The 26,755-nt window shown below is 33.6% G+C and overlaps 1 protein-coding gene across 2 annotated transcripts in view; it reads right to left on the reverse strand.

Moving 5' to 3' along the window:
- LOC138315789 (short transient receptor potential channel 7-like) overlaps nt 1-26,755 on the reverse strand; it is a 106,850-nt gene that overhangs the window by 74,024 nt on the left and 6,071 nt on the right. Inside the window, exons 1-2 of one of the 2 annotated variants that reach the window (XM_069257052.1) lie at nt 18,843-19,019; nt 17,937-18,064 (exon numbers count right to left, since the gene is read on the reverse strand). In XM_069257052.1, the coding sequence (XP_069113153.1) occupies nt 17,937-17,985 (49 nt within the window). In that variant the 5' untranslated portion in view covers nt 17,986-18,064; nt 18,843-19,019. Of the gene's footprint in view, nt 1-17,936; nt 18,065-18,842; nt 19,020-26,755 lie in introns of those variants that run through there. The other variant, XM_069257053.1, reaches the window with a different exon arrangement.

Genomic DNA, 26,755 nt, shown 5'->3' on the forward strand with positions numbered 1-26,755 from the left:
AAAATTGTTACCTGCTGTCCTATTGAATGTAAAAGGCGACTTAAGTTTGGATCTTACATTTTCTCTTCTTCCTAATTTACTTTATTCCTCCTAACGTCTTCCTTGACACCGCCCCTAATTTGGCCTTCAGTTGAGCGTTCGCCCCTGTGAGGAAGGTTCTATGCCCTTGCTTAGACGTACGATATTCTCTAAAATTGGTAGTTTCTACGCATGCTTTGCTTCAGGGGAGTGGGACGACTGGTTCACCGGATGAGGTATGTTGCTTGGTGTCTTAAGCGGCATGCTCCAGTGATATAGCAGTATCAAATATGTAACACACTTGAAACACACAAGACACCACGTATATGAAAGTCCTCTCTTAAATGACCCTGGTTGTTAATAGGATGTTAAACTAATAAACCAAACCAAACATTTGGTAGTTATTTGTCAAAGAATGTAAAACTATTCTGTAGTTGTATTTCCCATCACTTAAAAGCAAGTTATATTGTTAAAACGCAGAAATACGTTTTAAATTGATTGGAACTCAACTCATGATTCAGTCCCGTAGCTGCATGATATCGCTTTTACATACAATGTAGTTTAAATTTAAACTTGACGAAAATCCTATGTACACCACTGAAAAATCGTGGAACTTTTATCTAAAACAATTAGATAGGACAAAAAGGCGAATATAGTCATTGTTTTTTTATGACACACAAATAATCACTTTTACCGACGACAAACTATGTTAAATTGGTTTGTCAGAATAAGATATAGACAATCTGACTGAACTGGGTAGCAAAACATGTTGCACGATTCAGATTCAAGAGGATGTAAGGGTTACCTCCCCTCTAGCATCTCTGAAATTTTCATGTTGCGTGTTATCTCTCAACCAATCTACTGGCCATGGTATGTGCTGCAGACAACCAATCTACTGTTATGTGCTGCAGACATCCTATGATATGTACCATCAATAGACACCGTTACATCAGAGTAAAGATTTATATCTCTGAACATTTATGTAGGTAGCCAACATGTGTTCGTGTGGCATCTCAAAGCGCCACCTGACACGATTAAGAAAGTGCAGGCTTAGTATATTTAAATGAAAAATATGTTCATGATGGATTTTCTGCAAATATTTATTGATTTAAATTTCTTTCTTAATAATAATAATTCGTCAATATTAATATTTATTACCCTTAATTTAACCAGCAGACCCACTCACAGTATGTGATTTACTGTTTGCGGTTGCATGATGTAGATTTATATTAGCATCAATCAATTAATACATTCTGCATCTGCATAGGAATGTTCTGGCATGTAATGAGTAACTTAAAAAAGTAAACCTACACAGCAAAGCTTACAAGACGAACAAACACATCTAGATACGGGGAAAACAATTTTGTAAGTATTCAAGTTTTAGTTCAAGTAGGGCGTTAGAATTGTACCTACTGTCCCTATTGCATGATCGTAGAAGGCGACTAAATTAAGGATCTTATCTTTTCTCTTCTTTCCAACTGACTTTATCTATCCTTATGCCTCCCTTGGCACCACCTCACTTTTGGCCTGTGAGGAAGGCTCTGGGTTCTGTCCCCTGACCGAGACACACCAACGTCTATAAAAATGGTAGTTTCTGCTCCTGCTAAGCGCTCAGCAAACATAGAGTGGGACGACTGGTTCGCCCGTTGTCAGTATAATGTGACCGGGCGGGGTGTGTTGCTTTGTGTCTTCAGCGGCATGCTTCAGTGATATAGCACTATAAAAAGGACAATAGTTCCACTATACAAGAACACACAACAAGAATATACACATATGTACTGCAGTCTTGCAAAACACGCACCTCGCACTACATACATGAAATACACCGCATACATGAGAGGCTGTCCTTACATGACCCTAGCTGTTAAAAGGACGTTAATTGAATCAAACAAACAATCGACCCAGAGCCGTATAATCTCAGATGAGAAAAAGGTTGGATCAAGCAGTCATTTTATAAAGCTAAATGCGTTTTTTAGTAATTGGATGTCTTAAATAGATATTTGTCAAAGTTAGTGGTGCAAAATGACAATATTACACCGGCGTCGGAAGTTATGTATCTTTCATAAAGATGGAGTCTGCTTCTAGTTGCACAACAAATATTTTTTGTAAGGACAACCAAACCTATTTCTGTAGTTGGGAGATCGTAGAAAGAAAGTTGCTGTAACTCGTGCCTATCTGGACAGAGGAAAACTCCTCATGCGAGATGGTATTCATGATATCATGAATATTCATGAATGATTCATGAACTTTCAAAAATATTAGCAGATTGTGGTTCATGAAAAAAAGTTCATGAATATTCATCAAATGACTCTCATGAACTATTCATGAAGTTTGATGAATCCATGAAACATTCATGATTGTTCATGATCAATGTGTCAAGAATTACCCATGAAGTTTTATGCATGACTAATATTCATTAAAATTCTTCAAAATGGATGAAACTGTTTCATTCATTTTTAAGAATTTTAATGAATATCAGTTAGGAATAAAACTTCATGAATGATTCTTGACATGCTATTTCATTCATTTTGATGAATTTTAATGAATATCCACTGTAGTCACATGACCACTTAAGTCACGTGACTTCTATATCTATTTCCCGCCAAAACAGTCACAATCCAAAATGGCTGCTGTATGTTGAAGGGGAAACATTATTAATCTTAAAATGGAAGTTTTGGCACATTAATGAACGGATTATTCCATTCCTGGATTTCTTTAAGCACAGATGAATACTTTCAGTAAGTTTTGATTTATCTGCAGTTCTTATCAACATAAAATTGTTGCAAACTGATATTTCTATAGTGATTATGCATAGATATTGGTTTGTGAAAGTTTGTCAACTATCAACTATCATACTTTACAACTATAGGTTTATTTTGGACAAATACTAATTAACTTGAATGTATAATGAAATCAATTGCTGTGTATCACTGAAAACAGATTTTGTTATTTGTTTAAATGTAATGAACACAGTAAACTGTTGGTAATCTTCTTATGTTATATATTAATATATGGATTATACTTATTGTCATGAGGATTTGTTTCATCAAATATTGAATTGATTCCAATAGAATTGTCATTGGTTTGATAGAAAATTTCATTTCTGAACCCCCAATTAGAATTCATGAAATTTAAATGCCGCTTACTCCAAATTGCATTAGTTAAACTTCGTGAAAATGAATCAAGTTCATGAATATTCATGACTTGTTCTAGTTCATGAAGTTTCAAGAATATTCATGAGTTGTTTGTGTAAGTTGAAGTTCATGAATAACTCATTAATTATCACGAATAAACATTCATTATTATTCATGGTGGTTTTAAGTTCATGAATATTCTTTAAATAGTCATGAACGTTTTATGAATTTTCATAAATGGGTTGTTCATGAATGTTCATGAATTCATAATTAAGAGATTCATGAACGTTCATGAATTCATGAAAGAAAGGATTCATGGATGTTCATGAAATTTTTTCCCCTAAATTATTCATGAAGTTTTAAGTTCATGCATTGCATGAAAATATTCATGAATAATTGAAAAATATTCATGAATTATTCATGAATCTTCATGAATTATTCATCAACGTCTCGCAGGGGTCCCGTATAATAAAACGAATAGTATTATACAGAGCGTAATTTAAATATATTCGAGAAAAAATAAAAAAGAAAATGTCGATGTTTTTCGTGAGTCTTTTTATTATAATGTCATCAGTTTTAATACTTTTATCCGTATGTTATTTTATGAACGGTAATTTTCTTTTTACATCTTTTTCAAATGCTATTAAATGACCACAAATGTTCCTAAATTTCAAAATATATCCATCGTGATTTACATATTTTTTTATAAATTGGTTTGGTCCTAAATGACCATAATGTTGTAAATGGACCTACTCCAATATTAATATAAGCTTTGGATCATTTTATTAGAACAATGTTACATGGAAAAGTTTAAGATAAAATTGTGTCTTTCAGTATGCACTTAACTACCATCGGAACTGCATAGAAAACTCAGATATAATTGTTACCAGCAGTGATACAGCGACTAGTGAGCCATTGGTAAAAACCTTATTGGCTTACTGTATTCAAACATTTACTTACGGCTAGAGCTCCTCCAACTGATCGGACTTGAACTACGATCCCCTGGACTTGGTGTAGTAGGAAACAGATTGACTTGTGCTGGCGAATTCCTTCTTCTCTGCTGGGGTCCGATTGTAAAATCCATATCCACATTTGTTAAATTTAATTTATAAATTGTTGCGATCAGAAATCAACGTCTTCTTTTAGAAATCAAGTTTAACGTTTTCAGCGTTAACCATGTGTCGTTCGTAAATCACTAAGGACAATTGGCACATTCAAAGGGTTCCCAAAACATTAAATTATAATAGGATAACAACAGATGTAGAAATTGATATTGTATTAGATTATGATGTCGCCCAGCGAATTTTCGTTTATGGAGCCTTATTTTGAAAACAAATATATATCACGAAAGAGAACATTTGATAATGATAACCGTACTCCAAATATACAATATACGCGCTTTCTCAGTACTTCGGTACAGTTTTTCCTCCTGGTATTGGTCCTGTCACGTGTTTTATCCATAAAAGCCAAATAAAATATATCAGGTTTTCCAATCTTTGTAATTTAAGTGTCCGACCTCTAGTCCAGTCTTTATAGGGACATTACAGAGAAAGTGAAATGTTTTCACGGACAATATTGTTGTTTTACAACTAGGAATCCATCAAGTCATATCCGAAAACTACACGCCGTAACCAGACATCCGCGTCACAAGTAGGGAGGCATTGGAGCTTAGAGACTGTATCAAGATGAAATCTGATCCCGATTAAGCATTACTGGAACCCAGATAACGCTGAAGAAAGTCACATCCCCGCTGTCATGAGTGTATATAAAATAGAATATCTAGTCATACTTATGTGCTTCGTGTCACGTATATGAGGGAAAACACGACCGTAAAGATATTGGGTTGTATCAAAATGTCAAATTACGATCGATTCCTCCGTATCACGATGTGCAATTTGCGATAATGCCATTTGCAATTAGTTCCGTGAAATCACAACCGAGCCAGATGCAGCATTAACTAATGATTCATCAGTAGGTAATATGTATTCATACATACATCTGGCACAATATAGAGCGGTTTTACAACATATAAATTGTTCTATTATGTCTGGCCAGCTGATCAACTTTTGGAATGCTCGTCAGATGTTAATTAAAATTATCGGAGTAGCAAATATCTACATTTTTAAGGATGGATTGAAAAGCAATAGTTCCATTACAACCGGAAAATAAAACATACATTTTTTACAGATTGTCTTTTTCGTTTATAGCAAATTATTTTTCGAAATGCATTTCCAAAAAATATGTATATTTGACTTGATGTATCGAAAAACAAGAAAAATAATACAAATCTGATGGAATGATGATTACAAAGAACAAAGATTTACCTGCAGAGGTGGGGAAGTTGGCACAAAACTGATGTCTTCACAGGAAGCAACAATGGTCGGTATGGAGTGCGTCATAACATATGACCGTCCCTGATCAAAGCAGTATCTATACTGCTGGGTGTGTTCGTCAGAAATTATTAGTTACCACTTATTCCCTTAAACGATACATTAAGATCATCTCTCTTATGTTATCCATCAAGCTATTGTTTTTAGTGGACGATGACACACTCTGCATTGGTGAATCTGATTATAGTTCCAGAAATATGAAAAATGTCGACACGATCGTATGCTCTCGCAAACAGCATCAGAACACCTTCTGAAGTCAAACATTCAAACAAAACAATAATATGCAAATAAATCTTTTGTTAAAAGGATCTGCGAAAATATGAGTGTTACGTATGGTATGATGTTCTGGCTCTGTTAATTAAGGTTTGACTTTGACTTTTTTGTTGTAAAACTAAAAGAATTGCAGGTTCGGTATCGTGTCATAGTTACTTATGGTCTAGAATCCTATTATTTATTAAGTCTTAGTTAGAAAATAATGCTATTTTATGGCATCGAGTTGTCATGGTGTCGGTATCTGTTAGAAAGACGATATCATTTCTGTATTACTTTGACCTGGTACTAAGAATGGTATAGAGTGTGCAATTTAGTACGACACATAAGGTGTTATTTCCTCTTATTAATCAATGAGTTCGTATATATTTGAGGGAAATCAATCGTTCCAAGTTAATCAAATAAACTGTATATCATATTCATCCCAGTCGAACGTCATTTATTCAATAAGATAGTATACTGATAGCAAACTGAATAGTTGTTTAAATTTTGAAAAAGGATATATATGGCTCTAGTGTTGCCAGGTCTATAAAATATATGCATACGTAAGTTACATTATACTGCATAAGATTACACATTGAGAGTACTGTAGCTACAAAGCATAATGTGACCAGGTTATGAACGTGGAAGGTTTCTTTATAGTTATCATCAATACTCCTGTTTTCTGGACACGATGTTTAGGCATACACAACTGTCTGTGTGGAATTATTCAAGTTAGAGTGTTTGAGCTTCAATTTACTGAAATAAATGTTTTTGAAACGTTTTATCTGGACAAGCGAAAATCTTTTTGAGGTCGAGCTATCAATGTGTAACGGTAGGTATGAAAAGGCATGTGTTTCATTTAAAACTGATTAAAATAAAACATGGCAGCCTGTGTTTCTCTGTTTGCCGTTGTTGTTACAGTTTTATTTCAATTTCGTGGCAAGAGATATATACATTCTTCCTATAGAAGGGGAATTTGACAGCTGTCAAAACAATATGCTTGAACGGAACAGCAAATATAGTTTACTTCCCTTCTTAGGTTTTGTTTTAAAGTTTTTGTTAAGATATGAAGGTTTAGGAACGGGAAGCTTCGAGGAGAGGAAAAGCTTACAAATATACACCGGAGTCATCATTAATTAATTTTAAAGAAAATAGATAAAATATTCCGATTACTAGAATCAATAATCTGGAAATGATACAAATGTTGCTTACAGAATCATTCTGCAATATAATATACATTAAATGTACGAGGACTTCTGTGAAAGGAAAACTTTGTTTAATATGCCTATTGAATATTTGTTTTGTGAAAAAAATGAGCAAGGACGATTCAAATACATGTATATCAACCCACGATAGAGATAACGACAGAACCGTATCAAGGATGGTGTAATCGGTTCCATCAAAGTTGAAATGTTTTGACAGCATTCCACTGAAGTTTTTTGGTCTTGCAGCCTGCTGTTGCATGCCTTTCGTTTTCTGACGTGTGTTTACGATGTTTAACACGATGCATGGTATTTAAACCTAGAAACGGGTCAAATTGTCGATAAGGATATTGGTGTCGAAGATTTGTGTAAGATTACCACTTGCCCCACATGTGCGCGAATGTAATCGTTCAAAGCATGCATTACAACACGTGCATACATTATTACCAATCTCATTGTAATGATGTTCGAGAGGGATTTCAGGGAAAAAAACCTTTAGGGTTCACAACTTGGCATTTGACCATATTGGTTCTTTTTTCGCTTTCTATATTGATTACTTCACCAGTGTAGATGTTCGAAACCTTAAGGTTACAAAACGCGTTTTGAGGAAATATTGACTTGGCAGTTGAAAAGGTTGACAGCATTATTGGCATATAATTCCCATCTGACCGCCCCTCCTAACTACACAGTTAACTTTCCCACTACCATTAACCTTGCCGGATCCCCCGATTAAGGTACTTAATTAGAAACATTATCGTGACGGGTAAAACTCACTCCGTGTTTCAATTAACAATCGATATCCGTAATGCATTCTAACATAAATTGAAAGACTATTTAGATTCCTAATTAGGAATGCGTAGTGATCATATTAATCAGACTTGACAAGCTAATTATAACTTCCTGTGCTTGGTTCATCGGGGACATCTCAACACACCAATTGTATCAATCCAACCTTTTTCAAATGTCAGTCGGCGTCCGTCCGCAGCGTATCTTTGAAACTTTGAGTCTGAAACATACCTATTCAAGAGTATGTTTCAACAAGTGACTAGAACAACAGCCGTTAAACGTTAGTATCTCATATCGTTTATATATTTATATGAATTTAAATAACTATTGCATTACTTTTGAATAGTAGACAGTCTAAGACAGTACATCCTCCACTCCATTGAATCCACGCATTAAGAGATGTGTGTATATTTAACACAAAACTGATTGTCATGAATCATAAATAATTGAAAGTTTTAAAATCTAAATGGTGTATGGTACAGTTGAAAAACATAATCACAAAAAAGTAACAGGAAATCAAAGTTATATTGCAATCATAAGGAGCATATGTTTACATAACATAATACGCTATAGTTTTATCCTATCCGAAACACGCACCTTTGTTATAACTTCGCTACGTTTTTTTCATCTTCTTTGTGTCTATATTCCACGTCCGTCGTACGATTTGCAACTGCTGTGCATCCAATGAAAATAATTAAAGTACCACTTGATACCAGATAATGTTTGTGCGGGGCTAGTATCTCCAGTGGTGAAGGAACGTTCTTAAATCTTCATCATGTCATTCGCTTCAACAGACAAATTACATACCTGTCTCTCAATATAAAGCTACGCCATTGCAGCTAAGTAATGGCGGGTTATAAAAACCTACACATTTGGCTCTGATGAAAGACTTTACATGTGTAGAATGATAAAGACTTTACATGTGTAGAATGATAAAGACTTTACATGTGTAGAATGATAAAGACTAATGCTTAATAAAGTTGTATTTCTTGTAATTTTCACCATCACAAGCTCTCATAAAACATACAATGTGTGAGTATGAATGCTTATATTAGATCCATAAAGGCACCACTATACTATAGACATAGTGGTAAATGTCGCATGAAATATTGCACGTTTTGAAAGAACTGGCACAGTCACGTCATATTCCACATATTCGGATAATATCGAAAAACCGAGTTGCATCACGTGACCAACATCGTCAATACCAGTATGGATTTGGACCTCCAGACTCGTATCACGTGACCAAGTGACCAACATCGCAATTCCCGTACAAATCGGAACAGTTCAGAGATTTCCGAGCTATTTTAAACGTGTACACGTGGAACGTCTATATTAAGATTTAATTATTTAATAACTTTGCGAATACGAACTTGAAAAAATCGGTAAACATATTAATCTTAAATCATAGAGAGGCGAAGGAAATACGTAGAACAATTTAAAAAGAAATTCTATGACAAAATTAGAAAAAAAAGTCATAGACCATACAACTTTGAATATACGCATCATAATAAGAATAAAACGATGCAAAACAATCAGTAGGTATGTTTCTGGCAGGTGCACAATTCAGCAACATAATTTAGTTTAAAAATCCTGTATGAAGTATGTACACTGTATATAATAAGTCAGCTAAAAAGGCAATAGCATATTGTTTAAAAGTATAAAAGATACGTTACCAACAAAAAACATATGTACATATACCTATGCCAGCTAGGTTTTTTCATGTGTACAGAAATCATGTACTTCAAATATATATCACATATATAATGCGTCTTTCCAAAAAATCAAAATCAATTACTAATCTAACTATATCGACATTGTTGAAAAGTCGGAAAGACACTGGAACACGCATAGTTACCGCATTTGCCATATTTCTGACATTTGAACTGAATCAAAATTTAAAAAAAAATAAAAGAACCTATTTTCCCAGAATAGGTCAATTCCAGAAACACAAGTATAATGTACGCTTATGAAAAAATAAGTATGATGTCCACAAGCAAGACGAGTGTAATTGGTGTCAGCTATATCAACAAAAATAGACAAATATCCGTATTCCATATGTATAGCACCTACACACTGTATTCGTTATTGCAATCAATCGATAGTCAAAAGACGTCCAGCTGAAACTTAAGATGAAAGAGAGGTTACCACAATATGACTTTCCATTTAAAACCAAGATCTTGAATACAATTTACTCGTCGTATAATAGAAATGGTAGAGGCCCCTCACATTTCGGATTCTCACCAGGTGTAATACAAGACTCTACACTGCTTGGCATCTTTTCAAATCCAATTTTAGACGTATTTAAGACTAGGCTTGTTGCTCTCGGTTAGTCTTGTGCGTTCACAAAGATTACCTAACAACATTTTTCACTAATTTTGTTACAATGATTTATAAAATGGTCCATAAACAGTTTTAAACAATAAATATATTATATAATCATTAAATGAAATCCAACACATAGTAGCATTGTGTTCTAATTGAACGAGCCTGAAACTAAATTACCTTTCGAAAGATTTCAACACAACGATCACTATTCGGAATTATTGAATATGAATCTCTCTGTATAGGACTGTTTGAAGACAAATGTGGTATAGAAGCCAATGTGCTTTATTAACCGAACGTCAAGTAAATCCAGTTAAAGTAAAAAGTGACACGAACGATCGTTGTGTTATATGTCCGAATGTGGTGTGTTGTTAAGTGTCTTTGTCGGTAAGCGTTAATGAGATAGCACTATAAAATGACCAAGATTCAAACACAACGAAGACTCCCACAGGGACGGACATTCTTAAAATACAGTGGCTGGTATTAGGATATTAACCAGCCAACCCAGTAATCAAATATTTAACGTTATCAAACAGTAGTATACAGAATTGATGTAAATAATCTAGGTGGTCGCCCGTATGTACATATAACATATATCCGATCGAACAGTTGATTAAGTCCGAGTCTTTACATAGTTCTTTACACAAATCAGACCATATCTGAATAATTGGAGTTTGGACAGTAAATTAACTGTTTAATCCATATCACAGATAAGTTGGACAAACAACGTCTAATGATTGTCAATCTGCTATTAGACATGTAATGCAGTGTAGTCATGAACAGGAAGTTTTAAATATCTGATCAATGAGAAAGTCTTAGTTTGAATTTTGCAGTTTTGTGATTTTAATTTCATTTCATTTTAAAATTCAAATCACTTTTTTTCAATTTAAATTTTAGTTATCATTTATTCTATTAAATATATGAAACACGTTAAGACGTTCAGTTAATCATTATCAGAAATTATAGGTTTATAGAATTAGAACAAAGATATATTCTCTTTAGAAAAAAATATGAATACTTACCAGATCGTTTTCTGTATACAGACATTAACACTGATTTCACTATTCATGCAAGCTATGTCTGTACATGTCTGTACGTAAGCTGGTTCTACAAGTCTGATGAATGTTGAGGAAAACCGTGTTGTATCATTGCTATACATTTAGTAAATTAATTCCTATTACTCTGATATATCATCCCGTCAAATACGAAAACGGTTTAAGTTGCATTTCAAATGGCTTTATATCATATGCAGTCCGTCGAAATTCAGGCGTTCAAACAATGAAATGCCATATTTGAAACAGCAGATGTTAGATAATGAAAATTACATAGCGATGAGTTTACGTTACTATCGCTTACAGAGGACATATCGTTTGATAACTGAGGTGTGTTAAGGGAATTCCCAGTGATCGGATTCATATCAAACAAAGTAAAATAATGATCTGCTATATGAACCAATGATGTTGTTACATTGCAACATAAATATTCCTTTATCAAGACAAGATGGTATGTTTTTATATTTCCACAAACCGGTCAGTTTAACATATCATTCTTGTCATATCATATTTACCTAGTTCTCACAATATTGCTTTCAAAAACAGTAAGTGGCCAAAAGAGCACAAAACAATCCTTTAAAATTCGACATTTCATAAATTCTGCATTCCATATACACATGCTTCAGAAGTTTGAAAACATGTCAGGGTTGATAAATTATGCTCTCGTTGCCATTTTCTCTTATTTGCCGTGCGCAAACATCAGATATGTGGCTTTATCATTTCAGTTTTAGTTTATCTTCGTTCATTTTCAATAAGGTTTGTAACGTTGTTGGGTTTTTTGTCCTTGATACAAAATATTGTTTACAAAATCCAGAAACATCCATTACGTATGACCATTATAACTATAAACATATACATACATGCTTATATAAAAACTATCAAATCAAGACTAACTTATATTAGTGAAGAATTCATTAAATACCATACAGGTACAACAATGTTTGTATTTCTCTTCTAACCAGACAGGTTAATAGAGAAATACAAACATTGTTGTACTTTTTGTCACCACTTGTCGAGAGCGACAATAATATGTACTCTACATACGCTTTGAAGAAGCTTACACTATTTATGTTTTGTGATAATGGACTAGTGACTAACTGGATACACGATATAAAATTGTTGAAAGGCAGACTTCCATTCTAAAGGCTATACTTCAATATCTTAATTCTGCGTTTCGAAATCGTATTTGATCAACATAGATGTTTTCAGATACAGGATCAATATTTAAGAGAATAATCAAAATCAGCTACGTGAAATATTGTCAAAAAAACTCATAGATAAGTAGGTTGTAGGGACTGAAAAAATGACTTATACTAGGTTTACACTATGTTCCCGGCGACCACGGTAGCCCCGTTTGCCCGAAACGTGGTGCACCGTGGAATTTCGGCTATTTTTTGTTTCTGTATTCAAGTTGAGCTAGGTCTTGTGAAGTTTTGCCACGGTCTTTTACGGATTACGTGGTGGACCGTGGATATAGGGGAAAGTGCTGTTCCCGGAGGTTAAAGGTACACTACGGCACGGTTTATCAAGGATACCACTACGTTCTCTCTAGGCCTGTTACGATCTGATGAGGTCTGCTACGTTTTACACGTTTCGATCAAGCTCCGATACGTTTTTCACGGTCCGCCGAGGCTTACTAGGGATGAAAGTCTGATGCCGGTTTTTTTTTGTAGCAAATGAAACAATATCTAATGCCGAAAATGTCATTTTAAACACGTTTTAATTACAAAATGTGTTAAAAGAAAATAAAATCTTAACTGTATTTGGTATAAATATATAATTATTATAGCCAAGTGTGTCTACGCAAATATTTTTTTCTGTAATGGTTCTCACTTAATCTCACTTAGCTTTGGTATAATTTGATGGTTTAAATGTGTTAGATAATGACTATTTCTATTTATTAATACAAATAATTCCATGAGGTAACAAATATGTACATGTACCAGGCCAGGCAATGATACTCCATCATATATTGCTTGCAACGTAAGACCGTAATAAGACGTAACATGCCGTATCACGTCGGGCTTTCAACCGCTACAAGCCGTGATGTGCCTTGACAGAACGCATCGAAACGTCTATCATCCACCTTGGCTTGCCGTTAAAACCTTGACAAACCTGGACAAAACGACACAAAACGTGCAGCCAATCGGCATCAACCGTGATAAAACGTGGGAAAACGCAACAGACCGTCACAAAACTTGAAATCACCATGAAATTCCGGGGAACGTGCTTGCTGCCCGTTCCACCACGGACCGCCTGGAAGTTTTGTTACGGCCTCGTACGCACTGTTACGTTTTGTTACGTCAATACCGTTTTATTACGCCCTGTTGCGTTCACCGTCTGTACCGTGAGTGTCGTGGCAAATTTTTTGACAGTTTAAAAATCTGGCACGGCATCCACGGTAATCACGACAGCTCACGTTTGTCTATCACGTCCTTCTGCGTTGTCTAACGTTGTCTCGCGGTCACCACGTTTTGTCCACGGTGGCCTGAAACGGGGCTGCCGTGGCCGCCGGGAACATAGTGTAAACCTAGCATTAATAACATAATTTCAAAAATAAATGCTACATAATAATACAATTGTCTACTCATGTTCACACCTATCAAGTAATAACATTTTAACACTTTATAAGAAGACACAAGACGAATATTCTGCAATACAAGTAAAAAATCGCATACATGGGAGGCCGTCCTTACATGACACTGGCTGTAAATAGGACGTTAATTGAATCAATCAAACGAACAAACAAATCGGTTATTTTATTTATGAAGCTGTAGATAACAGTGAATAACTTTTGTTACACGTAATCAATTAGGTCTAGATGTCTTTACAAACCCACTATATTGCCAAAATTCATTTCGTATTTGTTTAATTAAGACCTACGCATTGTTAATGTAAGATTTGTTTATACTGAGTTACATATAAAAAGTGATCTTGGTTCGTCGGTATGGTAAATATGGTACATATAATTAATATTATCAAGTTTGACAGATTTTACAAATATAATAGCATCGGATAATATCAACGGATGTCACCTAGAATTATTTTTATCTTTGTTTATAAAGCAGGTATTCTTTTTTGACCTATTCAATTGATTTTCATTGTTATTTGTATGATAATCATTTTTATGTTTTCGAAGATATATGTAATGTTCTTATCTTAAGCTAGTATTCAAAGCGTAAAGGATATTTTACACCTTCTCAAATAATTATCTTTTATGAAAACATCATTGAAATATAGTGGTAGTTCAAGACGTTAATGCGGTCCTTGTATTTCTACTACTTTATTATTGAAAAGGAACTTAAAATGTCTGTGGTTTTTGCCAAAATACTTGATTGTTACCAGAAACTGCCCGTTAATCACAATTTATTAATTTAGAAATAAGTCTCGAGTCTCGTGTGATTTATTTGGTATCTACGTAACTTATTACACTGGTTATACACAATATTCAATTGCATTTGCCGTTACATCATCAAACAGTGAATCAACTGAACGGAGACTAAAACGTGCAATATACAGGTGCATCGAATAACATTACTTGATGTTACTAAGAGGAAGCATGGCATGAAATGAAATCACTACTTCTTTATTTTTAGAAGTCCAAATAAATGGGAGCTATATACGTAAACTAAAAACTGAAAAAACGAAATCAATGAACAGTACGAGAAGTTGAAGGCGATGTGTGTCCCCTTTCATGTATGTCAAGACAATTATCATTATATTTCACAGATATCATATTTCAATTAGCGGTTTATACCCTAACTCAACACCAGGATATTCATGTTCGGGCGTACTTCTGACGACATTAACAAAAGTGATGATATCAAATAGTTAATAGCTATAACAGTAATAGGTTTAGTTTTCGGTATCAAGGTTTATTGTTAGATCACTCATTGTTGGAATCATTGTAGAGCTACAAGGCCCGTACATAAAATCCACTAAAGACAAAACACGACGACAAGACATCATACCTTTACGATCACATGGTATCAACGATAAACGTATTTAGGGATATCGAGTAACATGGATTCAAATCATTATTAAACGACAAACACAATAACATACTCAACAGTTCAAAAGGACAAACATGCAAACTGAAACGCATTTACAATAAATATATTTACAGTCCAAATTGACATAATACATTGAAAACATCGACTGTAATATACATTTTGGACGTAAAGAAATGCATCTTATCATTTTTAAAGAATGGCACATTGATGAACGTCAATAACTAACAACCCCTGTAAATGATGTGTCAAACGCTCAGCATAAATGGAAGTGGGACGACTGGTTTGCCCGCTGAACGCCAAACAGAGACAGAACATTTCTGACAAAAATGAATGTTGAACAACCCAGACGCAAACTGATGATATTCCAGTAAAATTACAAAAATAGATGTCTAACCTCCAAATAATTGCAACAGAGTTTGCTTTCTGCTATTTGGGTCTGAGGATCTTAGTATTTTAACATGGAAAAAAGTCGTCGAAAATCATATGTTCGAAAAGTCGTTTTTTCAACACCCAAAAAAAGAGAAATATATATTTTTTTTAAATCCTACTTTTGATCACTTTTAAAGTACAATATCTTCTTGGTTTTTTTTAAATACTTGAATTGTAAAATCGGGTATATTGTATGACATACTTTAGAATTTAAAGAACATTGCCATTTTTGCTCTTTTTAGATGCAAACATTTATATAATCTTACCCTGAACAATATCAGTTTATGTTTTATGTCTAAAAGGTTTACTTTTCCTTTGATATTAATGCATGACCGATAATACTTTAGTCAGAAAAAAACTAGATATCAAACTGTCAAGATGACTGATCGTGCCAATTTGAAGTGTTTTTATATATAAATTTTGGACAAAACATCCATTTTTGGTAGTTTATATTTCTGAAAATAGAAAAGGAAGTGCTTCCAAGTATGTCATATTTTTTTGTACAATGTATATTTTGCACTTATCGTTTTGATAAGTATTTGTTGTAAAATGGTATAAATATGCACATATTATTTAGTAGTAAAAACTCACTATCAGCTAAATTTAGCCGTTAATATACAATACAAAAATTCTTCATTTTTCGAACATGTTTTATTCGTTTGTCATAAAGTTATGCAAGTAAATAAATAAGATTTTCAGCAATAGAATTGAAATTTAACTTTTATTCCATTCCATTATCGTATTAAAAATTGTGTAATCCCCATCCGTTTTTTTTATGGAAAAATGAAAAACTGACATATTCAAATATTTGATCAGAATTTCTCTCTATAAAGAACGCTCCATTATGATGGTGATATCTGCCAAAGGATTTAGCAATCTTATTAGTCACAAAATAGATATAAACATTTTTTTTATATATCTACTTTGGGACAATTTGAGAAGTTTAGTCAAATTGGCACTAAATGAGGATTTGATTGACCTCACGTTATTTGTCTCTTTTAGGTGAGAATAACATACATAGACAATTTATTGATAACTATTGTAACATTTCAGACGGTATTAAGTGAATAATTTTTTAATAAAAATATATATTATTCAATTTGGACTTCAAAACAGCTTCGAAAAGCCCAACATACCAAATTTGAGCAACCATGTTGTCTCAGCTAGTAAAAGTAATATGTTTTATTTTCAAAGCCTTTAGTCAACAAATTTTATATCAAAAGATTCCACCAAAATGCGTATCAATTGTATTGTTGATAATTGTAATTTCTGATCTTAACAATCCAACAAAAGCATATTTGGCTGTTACAAGGACATAATTTTGCAATTTTTATGTTGTCATATTTTTCCCCGTGTCTATTTCAACTAATGTTTTTTTGGCAATCTGTGCTCTATATTCTTGCCATACAGTAACTTTCTAGTATCGCATGATAACTATTTAAGTTTATATTTGGCTTTTAAGTTTGCCAACTAAGCAAATATTTCTATTATTCTGATATTTTGGGGGTCAAGGAAAACAATTTCTAAACTTTCTATTTGTGTTGACTTTTTTCCTTGTATACAATGACAGATCTGTATGAAACACAAAGAAAACATTCCGTTGCAATGATTTTGGGATAAAACCCTATCTTTACTGGACTATGACGGTTACAACATGTTTTAAGTCATGTTATCACCTCTTTGCCATAAATAATCAATACTTCGTTTGATCCCATTACCAATTACTGCATGCTAATATTTCTAAAATTCTATGGGAAATATCATATTAGGATAGTACATGTAGTTGCATGATAATTCCATAACATATTATGTATTCATGTTACTTAAACAGTGAATGATGTTATGTGTCTTGCATTTCAATGACTATAATACTGCCATCTTCAGACAACCTATTTTATAGCTTTATAGCACAGCATATATACACTGGTAAAACATAAAATAGATTGGATTTGTTTTCGGTTTTGGTGTATAGCACAAAGCACCAAGATTTAACACGCTTTACCTCGGGATCACTATGTTGACTAGGTTGCCGTAGTAATAATGAGACTTAATTATGGGAATCACATTACAGCCAACCTAGAAACCTAACGTTTATTTGCCATTACCGCATGGTTAGTAATCAAATACACTGCTGTAAATTAAGCACAAGGCATATGAAAAAACAATACTTACCTCATCAAATCCAATCATCTCATTTTGATGAAATTCGGCAAAAATATTTCGATGCAACTTACGATTCTCGATCACAACATCAGTTGTAAGTAGTATAGGTGTTGTAAAATGCAATACGCCATAACAAAACGTAATGTACCAAAATCACTTAAATATGACTTACCATTTCGTCCTCTAAATTTTGATCTGGCTATTTCATCAACAGAAAACATTCCTTTTCCTCAAATATAAATTCACTCGTGTATTCATCCAACCGTTCGGCTTTATAATATCCACTTAGAACACTTTAACCTGAAATGCAATCAGAAAACATCCGATAACTTCTTAATTCTACTTCCGTTTTATCCGGATCAAATATTGTCCAACTGGGTCGTCGATATATAACTTTGCTATTACAACTTCCGGTATAATGCGATTGATGTTTAGATTGGATTATAGACACACTTTCGTGGATATTGGCAGACAACGTCTCTTACTGCCATGGCGTACTCCATCGGGTACATAACATCTGAATAACATTCAGTCTCTCATCGAATGGCATCGTCATAAAATGCGTCTGTTATCATGCTGTATGAAGCACCATTACACTGACCTATGCGCAGTGTATAGTTTTCTACCGACACAGAACGTTAGCAGTAACCATGCCATTTTTGGTTTGGGTCAGAAAACGGTCATTTTCCTAATATTGTAATGGTGTAAACTTCCTAGCAATAGCAGGCGTCATTAAGAGGCCTTTTCACTTTTGTTTGATGGAGAAAGGCACGAGTCTTTACAAAACACCCAATTTATTGTTACAAAGTACACACGAACCAGATATTGTTGACTTGTCGTAAAGTCGGATACTGTGAATCTCTCAAACAACGTATCCCTTAAGGATATCATGTAAATATAACGCTAACACTTGTATATCATTTATATGCAATGTAACGGAAAAGAAATCGCATTATAGCATGAACAAAACAAGCAAAGATCAGTAAACATCTACTGAAAAAAGTATGTGAAATGTTACCGTTGGATTATTTATTCACTGAAATATTTTTCCGTGCATACACAATCTGCGTAGTCTTACTTGTTTGTAGTCCGATGCTTTGTATGGTGATGGATGTTCACTTGCCATGGACTAACAATTGTATATCAGTAGTTCCTGTTTCACAAAACTGTTCTACCGTCCGAGCCTGGTCTCTTAAATACCCCTTTTGCTAGTATATCAAAATCTGGATATTGTACTTAACATTCATTGCCACCAAAGAGAGTGTTTAGTAACATCTTGGTAAGATAAACAACTACAACGTGCACATTCCTAGAGGTCAAATTACTCATCAAAATCTGAAAAGATTGAACAAATGCATGTTGCATCCGGTTTATAATATTTTAACAACCATTTAAGATAAAGGCGTCATTATGACTAAAGACGCCATATTAAATCACAGATAAAAACCATCAAATCCGTGAACACCGGCCGAACATGAATTTTACAGGATTCACCTAGTTAACCCTAATAATTCTCACTGACTTATCGTCAGAGGCAAAGTTGATAGCAGTATTTATTGCTAGGTGTATATTTCAACATCCGTAAATTCTGTAAATAAATGAATGCTTTTATTGTGCATTACTAATTTATCAGATGTATAGAACTGTAAAGCGTTATTCTAGAAACAATAAACAAGAAGAAATGTAAAAAAAAAAAGAAAAAAAAACCTAGCCGAAAATTCTTTACTAATTTCAGTATCACAGATAAGAATATTTGTTTGCTAGTTTCATTATCACAGATAAGAACATTTATTTACTAGTTTCATTTTCACAGATAAGAACTTTACACAGATAAGAACATTTGTTTATTAGTTTCATTATCACAGATAAGAACATTTGTTCACTAGTTTCATTTACACAGAAAAGAACATAGTTTCATTTACATAGATAAAAACATTTGTTTACTAGTTTCATTATCACAATTAAAAACATTTGTTTACTAGTTTCATTATCACAATTAAAAACATTTATTTATTAGTTTCAGTATCACAGATCAGAACATTTGTTTACTTAAGTTTCATTATCACAGGTAAGAACATTTGTTTACTAGTTTCATTTTCACAGATGAGAATATTTGTTTACTAGTTTCATAATCACAGATAAGAATACTTGTTTACTAGTTGTAGTATCACAGATAAGAACATTTGTTTACTAGTTTCAGTATCACAGATAAGAACATTTGAATAGTTTAATGTATTTCCTATTTCCTCTCCTTAAATTCAATATATAACAAATGAACATCGAAAAAACACATAGCTTGAAACCAATCGAATTCAACATAAATACTGAGAATTGTAAAAAAAAACATACAAAAAATAAATTGATCGTAAGGTAATAGTTATGATCCTGTGATTAAATATTGCTATGATTACCAAATACGTAACACGTATAAAGTACATATGTACCAGGCAAACGTTACTAATATCTCCTTGTTAAATGAAATCATTAAAAGGGCAAGGTAGTTGATTTCTGTTTCGAAAATTGATTAGTTGATTAGTTAAAGGAACAAAATATCAATTTTAAATACAATAACTCGACATAGGTATTATCTATAACGTAACAGCTGTAATGTTGCAGGTCGTATCATATAACATGAACACAACAGCCGTGATGACCCGCGGGAAGTTATATCTAGTTGTGGCGAGGTTTAGGGTAATTATATATATATATATATCTTGGATTACAACATAGATTTATCTATTATCATGGTTGGAAATCAATGCAATCATAGTTCTATGACGATATGACAGTGGAATATCTATTGCGATAGACATAGACGTGTTTTTGAAAACAAGATGTATAACGAATAGCACTTGTTGGAAAATAAATCAAAATCGTTATAAACGACTACAATTAAATTTTATATATTAATTCAATTTCGTCTTTTCCTATTTCAGAGTTATTTGACCTTGAAGGTTAGCATTGATTGGTGCTTCATTATATTGAGTGAAAATTACACGTGCATTTCTCTAAAAGGTATTAAATTACACTCACCAAGAAATTAAATACGAAACATAAAATGTTGAAGAGCATTATCTTACTAGATGAATGCAGATTTTAACGATTTGCCTGACAATTCTGCCTATTTTCCTAAATGAATTTTATGATTGTTGGTTTCTCACCTAACCACATGTCTTCAATAAGGCTTAGTCGGTAAATATCGTGTATGTTTGATGCCAATACACCTTATGTACTTGTTCATCTTATAGCAAAACATTGATGTTTTGGATTGGATAAGTGTTTTTTTTAAATGCAGAAAAGATATTTTAAGATAATCGGAAGCTGTGGTTAATCGGTAAATTCGGTTAAAGTGAATAGTCAGGCAGTGAAACCAGTCTAAATACGTTCGTTGGCCATCCAAAAGCCCTTATAAATAAAAACAACGGTCAAGTTCTGCTTATGTTGTCCATGTTTGACAATTGAAACTATGGAAAAGCCCCGTATTCATGAAGCACAGTTGTAAAAATAAATTTTGAAAAAGAGGCTGTATGGGAATGTCAACACGGACATAGCCAGCCGGGGGGACGTTTTAGGATTCCTGTAATATTAATTAATATCTTCGCATGTAGAGCGATTTTGAAGGGAAGTTTTATTTTACTATTTCATAAAAAATTATACCGGATATACCAACACCATTTTATCAACTTTAGCATGACTTTGGCCGACAGTTCACTTTAAACAATGCAGCCATGGTGACGAATGCATGACAGTATAAAACATGAAGCTGCTTTTTCGCTCAATATTTTCATTTATTGGATCAATTGATTTAAACATTTTACCAATAAAAACGCACGTTGTTTAAAAAAATGCCATCAAGTCAGCGACTGCAGACAACTAGCAGTACCCCATGACAATATGATGTCACCAGAATGCAACAAGTTGAGCATTATATCAATAACAACGTATAACTTAAATGGATACTGTATTGAGCACAGAAAAGGAATGAAACGCAACAATAACATACGCAGTTGTTTCTTATCACGATAAAAGTGTTTTGGAGGGGAAAGACAACTAATTTCATTGACACCAATTATCTGTCGCCTAATTACAGCTATAATATTGCAGATAAATGTGAGTAGGTGACACCCCGACTTTTCGATGTGCTGCAGTTTGCTCCTGTACAGAGCATTTGCAATGTCCTACTTTCAAGACAAAGCATTTTCACCACGATGATACCATACGTTGCAAAATGATATCTGGTTAACTGGTTGCTTGATAATGTCAACCTACGTATTATATTAGGGAATCGGTAAGACACCAAATACAAACTTAACAATTACTAAAAGTCATCAATATGCATAACGTACTTTGCCAACATTTTCGCCAATTTTGACATACCAGTAATACATTTGTAGTTCGGTGAGGTATACAAAACTAAGCAAACTAATACATAACCCTTTAGGCACAAAGTCTATCGTCTAAGAACGAAATTTATGGTCAGATAAATGTCAGATAAGATAAGATAAGGGGTGTTTCTGGTTTTACCTTCGTTCGTGATTTTGTTGATGATGTAAATGTGGATGGACTTCTGGAATATTAACAGGAATGGCAAATGCTTGTTTGAAAACAACAAGAAATCTCAAAATAAAACAAACGACATGACAAACTATCAATCCGTGACTCATATGAAACAGAAAATATAAATTCTGCTTATCTTATTAAAGTTATATGTGCCGTAACTGGCCGAAAATTTGGACATGTTACTTTTTCTTCAATTATCTATTTAAAACCATAAGTTATAATGAATAAAGCTGTGAAAATCATTCAAATGGACAGACAAACATATATAATGCCTTATAAACGTTAGTTAAGAACAAATAGGTTATGCACTGTGAAATTCTTGTTTTTCATGCCTTATACATATTTAGATGGAAACATACCTTCAGAAATCACTGAACAATTATTAATAATATTGTTAAAATGTGCAATGAAATTGGGGATAACAATATGGCTTCATGGTCTGACCGTATGTACTCATTTCACTACACTGAAGATGTTAATATAATGATTTTTGGCAGTACTGCCAAAATCATTTTCAGCTCTTTTTTGTAGTTGTAATATTAAAACCAATGCATTGAAAGTATTGTAATTATCAAAATGTTGGTAACTTTTGGAGTTGAATAACATATTAAAAGCTCTTTTTGATTCGTGACTATGAAAAATACGGCACATATAGCTTTAAGTCTCAAATACTATATCATTAATATTTAATGGTATTAATATGCAGTGATTGGGATACAAGATTCGTCGTTTGACCGGTAAGGCTATGCATTAAAGGTACATTGTGGTTTTAGGAAGCACCACTTTGGTGACAGTATAAGCATTGACCGATCGCCAGGCATTGTGAGTCATGCCTCGTGTTCACAAACGCACATGTACCTATTCAATGTTGAAGCAAACACAATACATAATGCAAATTCACGTGCGGTACCCGGACAGTCTGATTCACAACTGGCGATCCGCCAATTACTAGAAAATGCTCCTATAATTCAACAATTTATACGAAAAAAACTCGAATGAAAAAGAGTTCATTCTGACGGCTTATTAGCTGTTAATCAAACAGCATGTGACTTTACATTGTGGATGCTCCGACATTTTCTCCGACATTATCTAGGTATGGATACATGTTATGGTCACCTTTGGTGATTGAAATTCTGATATCCAAACAAGCATTCGAAACAGGACAAAGGCAACGCCCTTCATATGTGTTTTATTTACATCAAGCTTATCGTTTGACGAATCTCTGTAGGCGTACAATCTCGGAAACCAATATCTTGGCTACTCCCCATCTATCTGGTGTTCCCGTTATCTGTTTGTAAGTGACATAACATAGGTTTCTACTTTTCTTGCAAATGAATAACTGTCTAATTTACCTTGCTAAAAGTGATAGCATTGTGCGGAATATACGAAATCCAAAGTTCTTAGCACGCTTAAGAAGAAAAATATCACAATTCTTGACAATCAACTTTTGACTGACTGTGGTTTGTTCTTCAATAATGGATTTTGGATATAAAGCAGACACATTTACAATGACTGTATAATTGATGAGTCCTAAAGGACGTTACACCTTTCTTCCTCCTTCGTATAAATGCTAATACAGTGTGCTTTTAATTAACCGTGGATATATTTCGGAAAGATATAAGGTAGATTTATAAAATACATAAACAAATACAACTTAAATGGTTCCCTCTAATGTCATTGTAATGAATGTTCTTTCATACGTCTAAAGGGATAATTCAGACAACTTAGACACACATTTGTACGCCATTAACACACCAGAGTCAATTGCAAAATGTAAAGATAAGTAGATAATACCCTTTATTCTTTCATACCTACATGTGTAATACTGGCTGATCTAGGGCAATACACTCATGTCGCCTGAGGCTGTATTGCATGGCTACCCATGCAATAAAGCCTCGTGACGTCACGGCGTCAACAAAATTTCTATTTTCTCAGCAAAATTTTAACATTTTTTCCACAAACTTGACTGGTTTTATTATACAAAATGCAAACAACGGAATTTGTGTTGAAAATATCACGTAAATTTTCATGTATGGAAAATTGACTTTCAGTCATGGATTTCTTCGAATTTATTTCAAAATGGCGAGATATTATAGTTGTAAAATTACAATAAAACGTCGAGGTATGAAAGAAAAATACTCTTTCATAAGTGTATATGAAGGATAGGAATATTCTACCCTCGGGATCACAAAATGTTGCAAAACCCTCGGCAAGCCTCGGGTTTTACTGCATTTTGTGACCCTCGGGTAGAATATCCCTATCCTTCATATCCACATATGAAAGAGTCTTATAGTATGCCTCTGACACTGACGGGTATGTTACATGTATATTATCTATCTGTGTAGTGAGCATTAACTGGATTTTACGTACATCTCGCACTCTATTTTCATATGGTGAATCTGCAGATTTTGTTTGGTGTTGATATCGACAGTATTTAAAGTCCTGGTATGAATCAAATTACTTACCATTGTCCTAGCCAATAAATCAATACAAACTGGTCATCGTGGTTTAAAATGTGTCTTGCTAGGTCGGGAATTTTCTTTTTATTAACTATTGAATCCTGCATTGACTGCAATCACCATAGATTTTAGTCTTTATTATTAGACCAAAGATTTACAAAAGCAATATTACAAAACTAGAATGGGTTTTTAAACGTGAGTTATGTAGTTCGAAGCTGATTACTCATAACATATTACATTTCCAACTGCAGTTTCTTGATGTAATAATCTCAGTTGACAATTGTTATTGCATGCTTGCCAGTTATTAATTGTGATTGCCATATCGGCGATCACGAGGTGACGGCTGAAAGGTGTCTTCGGGCCTTTACGATATTGACATGTTTATTATCATAGGAACAACGAATTGAACTGTAAATAATTATTGATTTACTTCCGGGTGTGTAAATTAGACAAAGACAATGCGTAAAACTCAATACGCCCTTTATAAAACATTGTTTTTTAAACATTTATTACTCCTAAAAATAACACATTTCGCGTTCAAATCGCACTATATAGAGCTCATACATACGTAAACATTTTTTCGCACATAATTGTATATGGAAATAGCCGCGGTACCAAAAACAACTGTTGTACAGGCAGATTTCTCACTTATGTTTCTGATCTGACACATTCCGCGTTCATAAACATAAAGATTAAGCGTGTTGTACCTTGGGGTACGATGTATGTTTCTACTGAAAACTGAATTTTGTTGATTTTTTTTTAAGTTTTGGAAACTATATGAGAATTCATTTATTTGCAGAATATAATTCATATAGTATAAACAATGTCAGACAAGGTTTTCCTAGTCCAAACCTTTACCTGTAAAATAACACAACCTATAAATTTGTACTAGTTGCTGGACTATCACAGTTTCTTACAAACGTTTAGTAAATGGACAATTCAAACGACTGTCTAAGCCAGTACAATTTATTTGTTTTGACTAGTTCGATGAACTGGTGAAGTGAAGTATCTTCCTTCGTAGGTTTGCTCTGAGAAAGTATTTCCAAAAGCTCAATATGAGTTCGCGTCTTCACTACACTTTTGTATAATATCGACTTAAAGACACATTTTTGCCCTGAATGTCTAAAACAACGTCCTCTCAATAATATAAGTATCTGTTACCGTTTTGAAATGACAGTTTCTAAAGAATCAGTTCTATCACTATATGCCAATCTGGATAGCGATTCGGTATTGGTCGAAGTAACTGTAATAATGTTAAAATCACTGCATTCTCAGGCTAGGCAATACCGATGTCTTTTTTCCAAGATCGACTTCACGCAACTCTTAGATTCATCACAGTGACACTGAACATTGTATAGTTTCATTATCATCTCACTAGACATGGCAACACGCTGACTCAGAGATTAAGGTGGAACGGGATGGATTTCTCCGTCTTACAGGGTTTGTCTCCATATCATATCGAGAGCTACTTAATTAACTAAAGCTTTTCTATTTTAAGGATACACTCCTCCAAATCAAAATTAACATATGGGTTAATACAATATCTTTCTTTTAGCAATAATCGTTCAAAACCTTACAAAAGTACCGTTCTTGTGAAAAGCTTCATCATATACAACAAAAGAGGAAAAGATCATCATTATCATGCGTTGCATTTCCTATTTTGTTCCAGTCAATGACCTTCGGATGTTTATGACGCTAGCACATGACGACGTCAGTGTAAATATTTTGGCAGTTTTTCATTTGCATGTTTAACTGAATGATTCACGTAACTCCAAGCGAGAGCAATTTAAACTAAACAAAAAATAAAAGAAAATTTGCGATTAAGGACTACACGAACATTGAGGCCAATAGAAATTGTCCGGTTTACAGGTTTTTAAGTTTCAAAATAATTGGGGCGTTATCGTACATTGAAACGGTTGATTTACATACAAATATCCCCTTACCAATCACGCACCTGCACACAGAAAAGGAA

Source organism: Argopecten irradians, chromosome 2 (assembly GCF_041381155.1).
Source record: "Argopecten irradians isolate NY chromosome 2, Ai_NY, whole genome shotgun sequence".
Classification (NCBI taxonomy): domain Eukaryota; kingdom Metazoa; phylum Mollusca; class Bivalvia; order Pectinida; family Pectinidae; genus Argopecten; species Argopecten irradians.